At 47.5% G+C, this 16,985-nt stretch overlaps 1 protein-coding gene across 1 annotated transcript in view; it reads right to left on the bottom strand.

Moving 5' to 3' along the window:
- Positions 1 to 3,103: 3,103 nt before the first annotated feature.
- Positions 3,104 to 16,985, bottom strand: part of LOC308288957 (voltage-gated potassium channel KCNC1-like) — a gene marked incomplete at both ends in the record, with an annotated part of 49,695 nt that continues 35,813 nt past the window's right edge. Inside the window, 2 exons of the mRNA XM_080730430.1 lie at positions 3,104 to 3,183; positions 14,405 to 14,614. Coding sequence (XP_080586556.1) covers positions 3,104 to 3,183; positions 14,405 to 14,614 — 290 coding nt within the window. The remainder of the gene's footprint in view (positions 3,184 to 14,404; positions 14,615 to 16,985) is intronic.

Genomic DNA, 16,985 nt, shown 5'->3' with positions numbered 1-16,985 from the left:
TGAACGGCTCAATGAGTTTATCTTGCTTTAGGAGGAGAAACCCTTTGATTGTCATCAGTACTTCTTAATCTTAAATGACAACTTAGTTTTCTTTTTTTTACAACAAGGGTTCATATTTTATTCATTAGAGAAAAGAAAAGATGAGTGTTAAAATGTTTTCATTTGCTTCTTTCTATCATTTTAGCGGTTTTAACAATTTTGATTTGCATGCCCGCAAGTGGCTAAATATGTATTTTTAGACACGATAAGCCCATTCCCAAGATGCACCGCAATCTTTCATGGTCAGATGTGACTTATGGGGCTGGTGTAAATAGTAATAAAGAAATCGCCAGCTTATTGTGTCTAAAAAGACATATTTAGCCACTTGTACGCATGCCCCCAAACACTGAAATCAAAATACTAAAATGTCTAAAACCTAGAAAGCAGTATTAAAACATGTTAACACTCATCTTTTCTTTTCTCTGATGACAATCTAAAATTTGAACCCTTCTTGTAAAAAAAAAAACAAAGTTGTCCTTTAACAATTCTAACCGCTATGGCGATTATGCATTACGTCATAGCAGTATTCCGCCTGGGGTCGCCGTCCTGAAAACCGTCAAGCTTAAAGTCGGCATTGTCATCAGTGTCATCAGGGGGGGGGGGGGGGGGGGGGAGACCCTTTGATTGTCATCAGTACTTCCTTATCAGAAGGAGTCCTTGATGCCTGATTATGGATCCCACTGGGAAAGATGGATGGAAACGGCATAGCGCGCTCGTTTTCACAGTTATTGTCCACGACATTGCAGGCGGCGCGAAGGCCAGCGGACCTTGGTCCTGCTATTCGCCCCCGAGCGCCGCAGGCGCGAGTGCCCGCGCGAGTTACGAAGCCGTGGTGAATGCAATCGTTCTATTTTGGGCAAGCGCACGATAAACGCAATGATAATTGGGTTTTGGTGCACCTCACGCGGTGTCGCGGTCCAAGTGACTCTCAGCCAATCACAAGCTTCAAAAATGAGTCCGGGGCGTGGTTATCCATCTTTCCCAGTGGGATCCATAATCATGCGTCCTTGATACGTGGGGGGGAAAAGCAGTGGATCCAACAACAGCTTGAAACTCTCCTCTGGTCCCGTCAAACCCCCGTCCGGCCTGCGCTGAGTCTCTCCCAGACAACTGGTCTCCAGTCATAAAGACTCCACTCCAGTTGGACTCCAGTCATAAAGACTCCACTCCAGTTGGACTCCAGTCATAAAGACTCCACTCCAGTTGGACTCCAGTCATAAAGACTCGACTCCAGTTGGACTCCAGTCATAAAGACTCCACTCCAGTTGGACTCCAGTCATAAAGACTCCACTCCAGTTGGACTCCAGTCATAAAGACTCCACTCCAGTTGGACTCGAGTCGCAAATTTGACGACTTGCAACTCGACTCGGACTTGAGGGCAAAAAACTTGAGACTCGACTCGACTTGGGAGACAATGACTCCAGACTCGACTCGACTCGAGACACGCTGACTCGGACGACTTGTAGCATGTTGTTGTTTTTTCATTGTAGGCTGTTTTTTTTTTCTCCATGCGGATATCATTCTAATATGAGCGGAAGGGCGGTCGTTAACGTCAGCGCTATAGGTTCACACTTTTATTGATTGATTGATTGATTGATTGATTGATTGGAGACTTGACTTGACAACCTTGTGACTCGACTCAACTTGACTTGAAAAACTTGAGACTTGGACCAAATGACTTGCTTCTCGCTTGGGACTCGGATCAGAGGGACTCGTACAATTGTCTGGTCTCTCCTGCACGGCCCCAAAACGCCTCCGTCTGTCTGTCCGTCTCCGTCTGTCTGTCCGTCTTTCGAGAGGCGACTGAACGTCTTCCAAGACTCCGGCAGGCTCAAACTTTAGGGGACAGAAATAGTACAGTGGTGGCGTTGGAGGGAGGGGGGGGGGGGGAGCTCAGCCAGAGCTCTTAATAGTTTGATGCCTGTCATAGAGGGGAGGGGGAGGGGGGAATGTGTTTGTATACACACGGACTTGCCTAGTCCCCCTTTAATGAAATTAAAGTGACGTGACGTGAGCTTGTAGATCTGCCATTTTCTGGTGAAGAGACTTGCCATCTTCTCAGGTCCGTGTCACCATGTTTAAGTGCTTTAAACTGAAACGACATCGATCCATTCCAGTTATCGAAGTCTCCCGAGGCCACCCTGGACGTGCGTCGTGGCACCCCAGGGTGCCGTGCCTTTGGGACCCCCTGCCCTGAAGGAACCCCTCCGGGAAGGAACCCCCAAAATAACTCCTGACGGAACTCCGTTCAAGAGTCGTAGGATTCGGGAGCAAAATGTCTTCATGTTTGACAAAAAAATTACGTTCAGAGTCCTTTTACCGAAAAGATCCTGAGCACGTGGACGGCCTAAAAAACGTCACATGGATTGGAATCATTGTGTTTTTTTTTCTTTTTTTCTAATCTCTCAAGAAAAGATTCCGTGCTAGCTATCCAGAATGCCTGATAAGTGGGCGGGCCTTAGACCAGAGCCTACAAGTGGGCGGGCCTTAGACCAGAGCCTACAATTGGGCGGGCCTTAGACCAAGGGCCTACAAGTGGGCAAGTCGACTTGTTTTCTTTCACTCGGAAAGAAAAAAACATGTTACCACGACTGTCCATGGCTTAGATACGGGCCAGTGAAAAAAGGCGTTCCTCGGCGATCCTCTGGGTCTGGAGATAGATTCCCGAGATAAAGCCGTTTTTTTTTCTGCAGAGCGTTTGCATAGAAGCCAACAGAGGATATTTAATTCCTGATGATGTCAGCACCCAAGGAATCATGGGAGGTTGAGTTTTCTTTCAGCCGCAGGTCCCCATGACCACTCGCTACCGTTATTTAATATAAAAGCGATAGCTTGACTTTTATCGGGAAAAGAACTCCGTGTGCCGACTTTTGTCGGGAAAAGTAGAAAACAACAGCAGAGGGCTCAGTTTTACCCTTTTCCTTTTTGACGGCGGGTCCCCAGATTTACTTTATTCATTCCCGTTATCCGCTTGGACTGGTCTTGAAGATCTAGTGGGGGAGGGTGGAGGGGCGGGGATCTAAAACCCGTTTCGAATCATCCGATTGGTCGAAGCGGACGGACGTCAAGTGGTGGTGGGCGTGGCTCGGCCGAGCCAGCCAATCTGCAGCAGAGGATAGCCCTGTTGCTCCGCCCCCCCAGGACCTTGAGCCACCAATCACACGCCAGGAAGAGGAGGAGGAGGAGGCGGGGTTTGGGGGAAACAGAGACAGACCAATAGGAGACCACGGCCGGGAAAAAACAAAACAAGGAAATAACAACAGAGGACAACAGAGAAAGAACAGAAAAAAAGGAAAAGTTAACGTTGTGTGTCGACTGTCACATGACCGTAACCTAATGGTCGGGATGTTTTTTTTCTATTTCGATCCGATCCGATATATTAATTTGGCTATTTCCCGATAATCGATACGATACCCGATATTTACAGTAGGGTACATAGCAAAAAGAAAAAAAGGAAAAAAAAATGCATCACCTTTCAATTAAAGCCATTTATTAATAAAGGTTAGCTTCAGTTCAAATAACAGAGTGCATTCAGTGCAACTGAGTGCAAAATGCAATGGCAACTCTTTTTATATAAATTCTTCAAATAACCATACAAAAAAAAAAACATAGAGAAAGGAAGAGCTTAAAGCTGTACTGTGGAAGCTGCTCAACTAGTGGTCAGTAGCGGTATTGCTTTTTTCGGCCGGAGTCGCCGCGGACCACCGGAACGGGGGTCCGCGGACCACCGCGGCCGTCGCGAGCACCTCCGCCTTGCCGATACGATTCCGTAGAGCCGTCTCCCATCATTTTTAGACCAGAATTGAGGGAGTAGCAAGCAAGATTCCTTCACCAATGTAAACACAGTTGCTGAGGGAAGCTACTTCCTTTAGAGACAGCAAGACTCGCTGTGATTGGCCGGTGGTGTATGATCGGCGCTGTGATTGGCCGGTAGTGTATCATGTGGGAGATGACATCATTTTGCCGGGAAATTCTCCCCCCCTCACAACTCATAGAAAACATATAAAGAGAAGGCTTCAGAAGCTGAAAATAACAGTGGGGGTTCTAAAACTTTAGCGATTTAACAGTTAGGACAATTTTAAGATTTGTTTTATAAAAAAAGTTACATGGTATAACTTTAAAACACACGTGTTGATGACAATTTCTCCATTTGGCCATCCCATCCCTAATCTTTTATCCAATAGTTTGGTCATTAAGGTCCACAGAATGAGAGGCCTGCTCGGCTAGAAACATTGCGAAAAAAGGTTAAGGCCATTTGTATATTCACTGTCCCATTGACCCCACTAGAAATATTAAAAAAAGAAAAAACATCTGATTTAAGTAGCATGATGAAGAACCATCATTCTGAATCCATTGCAAGCAATTGTTTTGAATGAAAAACATTCCTTGGGCAAAACTTCGGCCCCCAAAAACGGTGAAAAGTGTTGAGTCATCACTTTTTTTCCACTTTTCACAGTTTTGGGTGGCAGACATTTTGCCCAAGGAATGTTTTTCATGCAAAACACATGCTTGCAATGGATTCGGAATCATGAAGAACCCCTAGTTTGACCCCTCACAATGCTACTTAAATCAGATGTTTTTTTCTTTTTTAAATATTTCTAGTGGAGTCAATGGGACAATGAATATACAAATAGCCATAACTTTTTTTCGCGATGTTTCCGGCAGAGCAGGCCTCTCATTCTGCGGACCTTAATGACCAAACTATTAGATACATCTGGTCTACGGCAGAAAATCACAGGTTCAACCCTATTCCTTGAGCTTTTGGGCTTGTGGGTCCCCGGCTACAAGGACCTGTTGCTTTGTTTGTTGTTGTGCCTCTGGCTCTACCAAACCAACGCTTCTCTGCTCTCTGCCGTGCAGCCGTCAGCTGGCTCTCATGCAGCCAAGCCGAGAGTGGAGGAGCAACGAAAAAAAGTTTGATCCATAAGATGATTGTGGGATTTATTTAATAATTATATGCTAAAAAAAATTGGTCATGGGCTTACAATTGCGTGATTATATTGTATATTAATTAGGCTATTATTATTTATATCGGGACTCGGATCGGCGACGTTCTGTCCGATATCCGATTAATTAATTAACATTAATTACCTTCTTATCGGCGGCCGATACCGATACGATATCGGTACCGGTGCACCTTTACCTAATGGGATAAAAACTGTCCAGCTGTCCGGCTGTTGACCCCCAAAATAATCACATTTGAACTGGAATTCCTCCAAAATAATGAATTATTTTCTTTCTTTATTCATACGGATCCCCAGTAGCTGAAGAGTAGCTGCCACCAAAGTAGCAGCTACTCTTACTGGGGTCACAAAAAACATAACAATACATAATACAATACATAACAATACATAATACAATACATAACAATACATAATACAATACATAACAATACATAATACAATACATAACAATACATAATACAATACATAACAATACATAATACAATACATAACAATACATAATACAATACATAACAATACATAATACAATACATAACACAACACAACACAACACAACACAACACAACACAACACAACACAACACAATAAAAACATAACAATACATAATACAATACATAACACAATACAATACAATAAAAACATGTACAGTCTTACAAAAAAATGATTCAAGACAATAAAAACAACTACAGGTCAATTAATTTAAACTAAAATGAGGATAATTAGTCAAATGTCTTTTAAGGAGTCTCTTAAATCTATCCTTACTGGTTGCTTCAGTGATCATATTCGGTAACATGTTCCATATATTAATTGCCCTACACATTACAGATCTGCACACTGCATTTGTTCTGGGTTTTTCTTTAACCATGTTACCCATAGTAGCCTGCCTGGTAGCATGATTTTGACCATCTCTCACATATTGTATTGTATTGTAATTGGTCTGGTTGCTTAGAGCAACCACACTAATGTTCTAGGTCAGAGAACTTTCCTGTCATCTAAAGTAAACATGTTTTTTTTTTCTTAAACCTTTTCTGTCACCTAAAACCTGTTTTCATTTAAAGGGATTTTTCACTTTGAAAAATAACTTTTGGGCATTGTATCATCTAATCAGGCTTTTATGAACATCCTGAACAGTTTTTAATTTGCTTGGTTCAATATTTAGATATTTGATGTAAATGTTACCAGGCCCTCCAGGCTCAGGGCCTCTCCCCACACACACCCATTGTAACTTCAAACTCCATTTTAACCATGAGAGATTCATTAAAAACCCCATTTATTTTTTATGTTGACTCATATTACCCTCCTAATACGTGAGCAGGCTGTGTTTTTTTCAATCACTTTTTTCATTTATTTTTAATAATTATTTGGGAAAATGGAAACAAATACAATAAAAATATATAAAAAAATAAATGAAAAACACGGCCTGCTCATGTATTAGGAGGGTATTTTGAGTCACCAGAAAAAATAATGGGTGTTTTTAATGAATCTATCATCTATCTATAAATGCGAGAAGTCTCTGCGTGTCTGTCTGTCTGTCTGTGTGTCTGTCTGTAATCCGCGTATCTCGAGAACCGTTCGTCCCACCGGCTTCAGATTCGGCACGCGCGTTCCCCGCCGCGGCACGGAGTGCAGTGCCGGGTCTCGACCCGACCCGACGCGCGGTTTTCCCGAACCGGCGCGAAACGTTCGGAATCTCCTTATGCGGGGTTGATTGTTGACATCAGGCTGTTCCGGAGGAAATCGGCGAAAGCTCTGACTCATTGTGACATCACTTCATAAAAGGCTCTGACATCACGTACGCCACATGAGTCAACAAAAAATCTCTGTGAGTGTGTATGTATGTATGTAATCCGCGTATCTCGAGAACCGTTCGTCCCACGGGCACGCGCGTTCTCCATATATGGGCATAAAATGAATGCCCCCATATATGGGCATAAAATGGATTGCAGACAGACAGATACAGATATCTCCATATATGGACATAAATGGACAGAGGCAAACAGATGGTCAAAGATCTCCATATATGGGCATAAAATGGACGCAGACAGACAGATACAGATATCTCCATATATGGGCATAAATGGACACAGGCAAACAGATGTTCAAAACGGGTCCTATGACAACAGGTATAATGAGGTTTGCATTAAAGGGGGAACCGGCACTGTGTCTGCAACACAGTTGGAGGCACAGACAGATACTCCATATATGGGCATAAAATGGACGCAGATAGACAGATATCTCCATATATGGGCATAAAATGGACCCAGAACTATAACTGCAGTGATCTCCATATATGGACATAAAATGGACGCCGACAGACAGACAGACAGATACAGATATCTCCATATATGGGCATAAATGGACACACACAGACAGATGGTCAAAACGGGTCCTATGAAAACAGGTATAATGGGGTTTGCATTAAAGGGCGGGGCATTCATTCCCTATTTACATTGTTCCGAGTTGGCCAGGTCGCCGACTAGACGCTTCTAGTGGTTAAAATGGAGTTTGAAGTTACAATGGGTGTGTGTGGGGAGAGGCCCTGGGCCTGGAGGGCCTGGTAACATTTACATCAAATATCTAAATATTGAATCAAGCAAATTAAAAACTGTTCATGGTGTTGTGGTGGTTCGTTCGGACACCGCCCGCCAGGTAGGCCCTGCATGTCAAAGAAGCGCACCCTGGATGGGAGAGCGAGCCCTAGCAGACCAACACACTGTGTGGGCCAAGTGATTGACGGGCGTTACCTGCCGGCCCACACGCTTCATCAGGCACAAGCGTATGCACCTGTGGGCCCCACCCAACACAGGGGTGCATAAGTACTGAGCTCGCTCTCCCCTTCAGTCTGTGCTGGGAGTCTCTGACAAGCTGATCATGGGCAGACAGGCGGTAAGAGCCACCATATTTCCCTCTCCACCGCATGTTACTGTGTAAAGTGCATTATAGTAATGTTCCTTCTACTCATTACTTCTAGGCATGGACTGGGAGCGGACTGACACTGAGGAGTGTGTACCTGGATCAATGAGGAGCGCAAACCTGACTCACTGTGGAGTGTGTACCTATCACTGGAGAGTGTGTACTCGGCGAGCTGAGGAGAAGGACCTGGAAAAGGAGACCACAGCCTTACCTTCCGGACCCCCAGCGAGCCACCCCTATTCCTATTTTGTTGAGTATATCTCACTTCCCTTAAAACCTTACTAGTATCCGGAAATTCTCTGGCCCCAGGCCCATTATACCCCGTGTTCATTTTATTTAGAAGATAGAGAATTAGACGGATTTGTGTAAGAGCGGGCACCTACTCACCTATTACCTGTCACCTGTGGAAAAGAACTATACTCACCTATTACCTGTCACCTGTGGAAAAGAACTATACTCACCTATTACCTATGGGAAAGAAATACTTTACCTGTCACCTGTAGAGAGGAACTATACTCACCTAGCGCCGGTGGGGAAGAGAGACTATACAATGGAATTATACTCGCCTGTTTCCTGTGGAGGGAAACCCCTTTAAAGTAACTCTTACCTACCCCCCCTGGCCGCCCCACGAAGAGGAGAAACGACAGCCCCGTCCCGGGAAAACCTTGTGTTGATTTATTAAAAGACAATTTCAGTTATTCACATTTATGTTGTTCATTCATGCTACGTTGCATTACAATGCTGTTGTAAAATAAGAACTGTTCAATAAATGCCCGAGTTGGCAACACTGTCTTTGCTCTCTTGTGCCTTGGTTTGGGTTCAGTCTCCACACATGGTGTGCAGAATACGGGTACTGAACCTCACCTAGACGCAATATGACAACCACACCGGTCCTAGACGCTCTGTTACAGAGCCAGGCCGAATTACAGCAAGCGGTGACTAAATTAATAGAGAAAATCCAAATTGACCAAAACGTTAATCCCACACGTTCGCCTGGAGAAGTGTTAACGAAACTGTCCCCCGATGATGATATTGAAGCCTTCCTGGAGGTGTTCGAGCGCACCGCTGCCCGGGAACGATGGGCCGTCCCCGACTGGGGCAGCATCATCGCTCCTTTCCTCTCAGGAGAAGCCCAACGTGTGTGCCGTGACCTACCCCTGGCAGAGGCCCGTGAATATAGGCGCCTGAAAGCAGCTATCTTGGCTAGTCAAGGTTATAGTATGCCGGCCCGAGCCCAGCGCTTCCATGGGTGGAACATGCAAGCGGCGCTGCCGCCTCGGCCCCAAATAGCCGCTCTCCTCCGCCTAACTCATGGGTGGCTGACTACGGCCGGTGACCCGCCACTGATTGAGAGAATTGTCATAGACAAATGTATACGTTCCCTGCCGCCTGATGCCCGCCGCTATGCCTCACAGGTGAGCCCAAATTCCGTGGAGGCCCTGGTTGCGCTCCTGGAAAATCACCAAGTGAGTACAGAGATGATGAGAAGCACAAAGTCAGAGATTCCCAGAGGGACGGGGGAGGCACGTTACAACCGGGACCGCTCGCGGCCTCCGGCTACTCCCCTGTCGCCTACTACTACGAGACGAGCCGCCACCGAGCGGACTGCCCGAAGCCAACCGCAGACATCACGCCGGTGCTACGTCTGCGGGAAAGCGGATCATATCGCATGGTCCTGCCCGGACCGAGACCGGGACGTATCCATGCCATCCGCCACCGCCGCCTCCGACGGCCGACGCCCCTGCCTTCACTCCGGGAGCCAGCGGCGGCGCCACTCCAACCTGCCGGTGAGAATTGACGGAGTGGACACCCAGGCTCTTCTCGACTCGGGGAGCGTCGTCACGCTGGTACACGCTGAGCATGCCGGGCGTCCCACCTCTAGCCGTATGCCGGTCAGCTGTGTGCATGGGGATGTGCGCTCCTACCCAACGACGCTGATACGCGTCCAATCCACCAAAGGAGATGTCGAAGTGGAAGCTGGAATTGTACCTAACCTACCGGTCCCACTGCTCATCGGCACGGACTGTGTGCTGTTTGAGAGACATTGGAACCCGGGGGGCAGAGGACCGCCGCGGCCGCGGCGAAGAAGAAAGATCCGGCCGGGCCCCCGTTGGAGGAACTCATTGCCCGCGTGCCCGGTCTTCCGCGCCGACTCAGAGGGACCAGAGAGCGAACCCTCTCCAGACGAGGAGCTGCAGGGAGATGCACCCGAGGCGGAGGAAGCGCCGCGGGGCACCTCGTCAGAAGAGCCAGAGCCGGTGGCGTGGCCTGACTTCCCCGAAGAGGAGGATGAGAGCTCTCCGCTCAGAGGGGACTTCGCCACACAACAGTGGAACGATCCGAACCTGGAAAATGCTCGGAGGAACGTCAGCGCGATTGATGGGAAACTATGTGAAGGGGTGAGTGAATTAATTTCCCCCTATTTCTTTGTGCGGAGGGATTTACTGTATAGAGGGTGGCGGAACAACACTGGGGACGTGATAGAACAGCTGCTCGTGCCAAAAGAATATGTCACCAGAGTATTGTATTTGGCCCACACGCACCAGCTGGGGGCACACCTGGGCGTGAAGAAAACCACCGATCGCATCAATGCACGGTTTTATTGGCCAGGCATAAAACGAGCAGTAGAGGACTTCTGCAAAGGCTGCGGTGTATGCCAGCTCACCGCACCCCGTCCTTTCCAACGCAACCCTCTCATACCTATGCCTATCATTTCCACCCCATTCAGCCGCATTGGTATGGATATAGTCGGCCCCCTCCCCAAATCGGCTCGGGGACACAAATATATATTGGTAATACTAGACTATGCAACTCGGTACCCCGAGGCAATACCCCTGAGAGCCGCTACAGCCAGAGCAGTGGCGCACGAGCTCTTCATGCTATTCAGCCGGGTCGGAATAGCCGATGCCATTTTATCGGATCAAGGCACATGTTTCATGTCTCGCGTCATCACCGAACTCTATAAATGGCTTAAAATAGATAAAATAAAGACCTCTATCTTTCACCCGCAATCGGACGGATTAGTGGAACGCTTTAATAAAAGTTTAAAGCAGATGTTAAAAAAGTTGATAGATATAGATGGCAAAGATTGGGATCGCTTGATTCCGCTGGTGTTGTTCGCCATACGGGAGGTGCCTCAAGCGTCTACGGGGTACTCCCCGTTTGAATTGCTATATGGACGGCAGCCACGGGGGCTGTTGGATATAGCAAAGGAAACGTGGGAAAGCCAACCTTCCCCACATCGTTCTGTCATTGACCATGTTGAACAATTACAGGAGAGAGCCAAGAAGATCTGGCCGCTCGTTCGTGAACACATGGAACAAGCGCAGCGCGCCCAGTGCAGGGTGTACAACCGAGGCGCCACGCTGCGGAGCTTTGAGGTGGGCGAAAAAGTGCTGGTGCTCATTCCCACGAGCGAATGTAAATTTCTCGCAAAATGGCAAGGGCCATACGAAATTATGGAGAAACTGGGCCCGGTCAACTACCGCGTGCGCCAAATAGGGCGGCGGAAAACTATGCAAATTTACCATATTAATCTGCTGAAAAAGTGGCACGTTGTGCCTCCTGTCGCTCTCCCGGCCCTACTAACCACTCTCTCCTCTCAGAACCCGCCTCCAGTCCCTATTGGAGAGGAACTGTCCCCAGCTCAGGCGCAAGATATACGTGAGCTTCTGAGCAGGAATGCGGACCGGTTCTCAGAACTGCCGGGCCGTACCCACGCTATTGCGCACGACATCCAAACAACCCCGGGGAAAATAGTGAGACAACGTCCGTACCGTATCCCAGAGGCCCGGCGAGGAGCTGTAAAAGAGGAGGTAACAAATATGCTACAACTGGGAATTATAGAGGAGTCACACAGTGCCTGGTCGAGTCCCATTGTGCTGGTCCCCAAGCCGGACGGCACAATCCGGTTCTGCAATGATTTCCGTAAATTAAATGAGATTTCAAATTTTGATGCTTACCCCATGCCCCGGGTAGATGAATTAATCGAGCGGCTGGGCCCCGCTCGATTTGTAAGCACCCTCGATTTGACAAAAGGCTATTGGCAAGTGCCCCTTACAAAAGAAACCAAAGAGAAAACAGCCTTCTCTACCCCTGAAGGGCTGTTCCAATATACTGTCTTACCGTTCGGGGTACACGGTGCCCCCGCAACATTTCAGAGACTCATGGACCGAGTATTAAGGCCCCATCATCTCTATGCCGCCGCATATTTAGATGACATTGTGATCCACAGCAGCACCTGGGAGAATCACCTCCATCACATCGAAGCAGTCCTGGGAGCTCTCCGACGAGCGGGTCTGACCGCCAACGCCAAGAAGTGCCGAATAGGTCTGTATGAGGCCGAATATTTGGGTTTCACTATTGGGCGCGGGTGCGTAAAACCCCAATTACGCAAAGTGGAGCGTATACGCGAATGGCCCAAACCCGTCAGCAAGAAGCAGTTAAAGTCATTCTTGGGAATCATGTCCTACTATAACAAGTTCATAAATAACTATGCTACCCTTGCAGCTCCCTTGTACGAGATGACCCGACAAAGTCGGCCCAATATGCTGCGCTGGACAGAGGAGACCGAGGCCGTGTTCCGAGGCCTCAAACTGAAGCTCTGCGATGAGCCGGTCCTAAAAACCCCGGACTTCGGTAAGAATTTTCTACTCCACACCGACGCCTCGAACACAGGCCTCGGGGCCGTGCTCTCGCAAGTCATTGATGACGAAGAGCACCCAATAGTCTTCATTAGCAGAAAGCTCTTAAAGCATGAACTTAATTATGCAACGATAGAGAAAGAGGCTCTTGCTATTAAGTGGGCCATACACCACCTACGCTATTATTTGTGGGGAAGGCGTTTCACTCTCATAACGGACCACGCACCATTGAAATGGATGGCTAAAAGTAAGGACACTAATAAGAGAATAACACGTTGGTTTCTGGAGTTGCAGGATTACAACTTTGAGGTGGAGCATAAACCAGGGAAGGATATTCCCCATGCCGATGCCCTGTCCAGGCTCTATGAGGAAGAGCGGCAAGTTTGCGAACCAGTAGCAAACTTAAGGGGGGGGATATGTGGTGGTTCGTTCGGACACCGCCCGCCAGGTAGGCCCTGCATGTCAAAGAAGCGCACCCTGGATGGGAGAGCGAGCCCTAGCAGACCAACACACTGTGTGGGCCAAGTGATTGACGGGCGTTACCTGCCGGCCCACACGCTTCATCAGGCACAAGCGTATGCACCTGTGGGCCCCACCCAACACAGGGGTGCATAAGTACTGAGCTCGCTCTCCCCTTCAGTCTGTGCTGGGAGTCTCTGACAAGCTGATCATGGGCAGACAGGCGGTAAGAGCCACCATATTTCCCTCTCCACCGCATGTTACTGTGTAAAGTGCATTATAGTAATGTTCCTTCTACTCATTACTTCTAGGCATGGACTGGGAGCGGACTGACACTGAGGAGTGTGTACCTGGATCAATGAGGAGCGCAAACCTGACTCACTGTGGAGTGTGTACCTATCACTGGAGAGTGTGTACTCGGCGAGCTGAGGAGAAGGACCTGGAAAAGGAGACCACAGCCTTACCTTCCGGACCCCCAGCGAGCCACCCCTATTCCTATTTTGTTGAGTATATCTCACTTCCCTTAAAACCTTACTAGTATCCGGAAATTCTCTGGCCCCAGGCCCATTATACCCCGTGTTCATTTTATTTAGAAGATAGAGAATTAGACGGATTTGTGTAAGAGCGGGCACCTACTCACCTATTACCTGTCACCTGTGGAAAAGAACTATACTCACCTATTACCTGTCACCTGTGGAAAAGAACTATACTCACCTATTACCTATGGGAAAGAAATACTTTACCTGTCACCTGTAGAGAGGAACTATACTCACCTAGCGCCGGTGGGGAAGAGAGACTATACAATGGAATTATACTCGCCTGTTTCCTGTGGAGGGAAACCCCTTTAAAGTAACTCTTACCTACCCCCCCTGGCCGCCCCACGAAGAGGAGAAACGACAGCCCCGTCCCGGGAAAACCTTGTGTTGATTTATTAAAAGACAATTTCAGTTATTCACATTTATGTTGTTCATTCATGCTACGTTGCATTACAATGCTGTTGTAAAATAAGAACTGTTCAATAAATGCCCGAGTTGGCAACACTGTCTTTGCTCTCTTGTGCCTTGGTTTGGGTTCAGTCTCCACAGTGTTCATAAAAGCCTGGTTAGACGGTAAAATTACCAAAAGTATTTTTTTTTCCAAAGTGAAATATCCCTTTAACACTGTGCTTGTGCGAGCGCGCGCGCGTGCGTGCGTGCGTGCGTGCGTGCGCGTGCGCCTGCGTGTGTGTGTGTGTGTGCATGCGTGTGTGTGTGTGTGTGTGTGTGTGTGTGTGTGCATGCGTGTGTGTGTGTGCTTGCGCGTGCGCGTGCGCGTGCGTGTGCGCGCGTGCGTGTGTGTGTGTGTGTGTGTGTGTGTGTGTGTGTGTGTGTGCACCAGTAGGCCTACCCTTCTTCACCACAGGAAGTCCCGCCCCTCCCAGGGACAACAGGAAACAGGAAGCAGGGTGCTCCGTCTCGGGGGCGGGGCCGAAGATCAGGCCGTCCTCATTGGTCAGCTGGTCGATGTGAGGGCAGTCCTCATTGGTCAGCTGGTCGATGTGAGGGCAGTCCTCATTGGCCAGCGCTGCCTTGGCCGCCTCCCCGTTCAGCCTGCTGACTGGGAGGGGTCAGGAGGTCAGAGGTCACATGTCATCAGTGAAGGACAGAGGGGTCAGGTTAGATTGTATTAAAGGACAACTTTGTTCTTTTACAACAAGGGTTCATATTTTAGATTGTAATTAAAAGAAAAGATGATTGTTAAAGGTGATACACCATGAACATTCACTTTTCCTATTTTAAAACCTTTTTTGGGGTCCCACTAGCACCTTCTATCCTCACAAAGTCCCATTTCTGACCGTTGTGTCTTTCTCTGGTTTTGGGAAGGTGGAGGTTAAAAGCATCCCACGGGTTCTCAAAACAGGCTGTCCAGATTTGATAATAAAGTTTATTTTCTCCTAATTTGAGTCTCTGAAAAAAAGCCATTTTAGTGTGAACATGTTGGGGACATTTTGTGTCTTTGTGACGATGAGGTCCAACATTCAGTTCAGAGAGCCTGGAGCGACAGAATGGATCAGAAGCTGAGTTCACCTTCACTCTGGTCAAAAATCCGGGGCCCAGATCGTCCCAGGCTGAATCCGGGGCCCAGATCGTCCAGATCGTCCCATGTCAAGCGGATACAGGAAGTAAACCAGAATTACAGTGTCTTGCCGTTTCCCTCATACAGAGAACCGGGGGGTTTTGCAGTCAATAAATCAATAAATCAATAAATCTCACTGTGGTGAAGAAAAAAGAGTTGAACCGAAAGGCAAAGCTTTCTGTCTACTGAGCAATCTTTGTTCCTACTCTCACCTACGGTCATGAAGTGTGGGTCATGACCCAAAGTATAAGGTCGCGGGTGCAAGCGGCCGAAATGGGATTCGTCAGACGGGTGGCTGGTATCTCCCTTAGAGATAGTGTGAGAAGTTCAGTCACCCGAGAGAGACTTGGAGTAGAACCGCTGCTCCTACACTTGGAAAGGAGTCAGCTTAGGTGGATCGGGCATCTAGTACGGATGCCCCCCCGAGCGCCTTCCTAGGAAGGTCCTCGATGCACGTCCCACTGGGAGGAGACCCCGTGGCAGACCAAAGACCAAATGGAGGGATTATATCTCCAAACTGGCCTGGGAACGCCTCGGTATACTCCCTGAGTGGAGGAAGTTGCTCGGGATAAGGAAATCTGGAGGTCTCAGTTGGAACTGTTACCCCCCGCGACCCGGTTCCGGATAAGCGGTTGAAGATGGATGGATGGATGGACAGACAGACAAGCTCACAACACATGTGATGTTGTCACGTTTTTTCAAAAGTGCAGGTACATCTCATGTTGGGGGTCTGTGACATTAAAATGTTTGGCAACCTCTGATCTGATGTTTTATTTATGTTTTACTTGTCTCATCCTCTGATCTGATGTTTTATTTATGTTTTACTTGTCTCATATGGTCCTTAACAGAGTGTGAGACTGTTGCTAAGACACTGTAGCCATGACAACATGATCGCACGCACGCACGCACGCACACACACACACACACACACACACACACACACACACACACACACACACACACACACACACACACACACACACACACACACACACACACACACAGGGAGGAGAGATATAATGCATAAGACAGAAGATTGTGGGTAGAAGAGAGAAACATTGAGAGATGAAAGATGCACAATACTCATCTGTAAAAAATAGACTGTTATTTCTTATTGTTATGGAAAACATGTGGAAATCAAAACTCCATTTCTCAAAATATTACAATATTACACGAGACCACTCAAGGGATCGACTGGCAAGGCTACACATTTTAACAGGGATTGGGGAAGCAAACAGGGGGAAACAAAACAAAGCGACGCTGCTTCTTCTGCTTGTTGCCGGTTTAGACCGCGCCCAGACCGGATCACATGGTCCGTTGTAAACCAATAGCAGTCTTTCCTCCGAGGTGGAAAGACTGAAAGACTGGTGACGCAAGGTTAACTCACGGTAACCTTTAGTTAAGGGTGAAGTTCCCACAGTCAGTGATGGTTTGGGATGCTCATCTGCTGCTTCCAACACGTTTCACACAATATTCAAAATGTCTTTATTTTTTTTAGACAAAGCTGTACCTTCTGAGCCACGGCTGCCCTTTCTTTACTTCACTATAATCGTTTTGACTGCTTCTGAAACGAGTTACTTTTGACTCTCAAAACCCCTGTTCTCCCCCTCAGCTCAGTGTTGTGACCAGTAGGACGAAGGACTGGTGATACCACATTTATCACGCTCACTTTGCCACTTTTCCAACAACCGCGGACCGATTTCTTAGGCCGATAACGTCTACATATAGTTGAAAAAGAAAACGTAGATTCTTAGCCTATAAGTCTATTGACTACTTAGACATCATGTAGATTCTTAGCCTATAAGTCTATTGACTACTTAGACATCATGTAGATTCTTAGCCTATAAGTCTA

Source organism: Nannobrachium achirus, assembly GCF_963921795.1.
Source record: "Nannobrachium achirus genome assembly, chromosome: 7".
Taxonomy (NCBI): domain Eukaryota; kingdom Metazoa; phylum Chordata; class Actinopteri; order Myctophiformes; family Myctophidae; genus Nannobrachium; species Nannobrachium achirus.
This window is presented reverse-complemented; position numbering and strand designations above follow the sequence as displayed.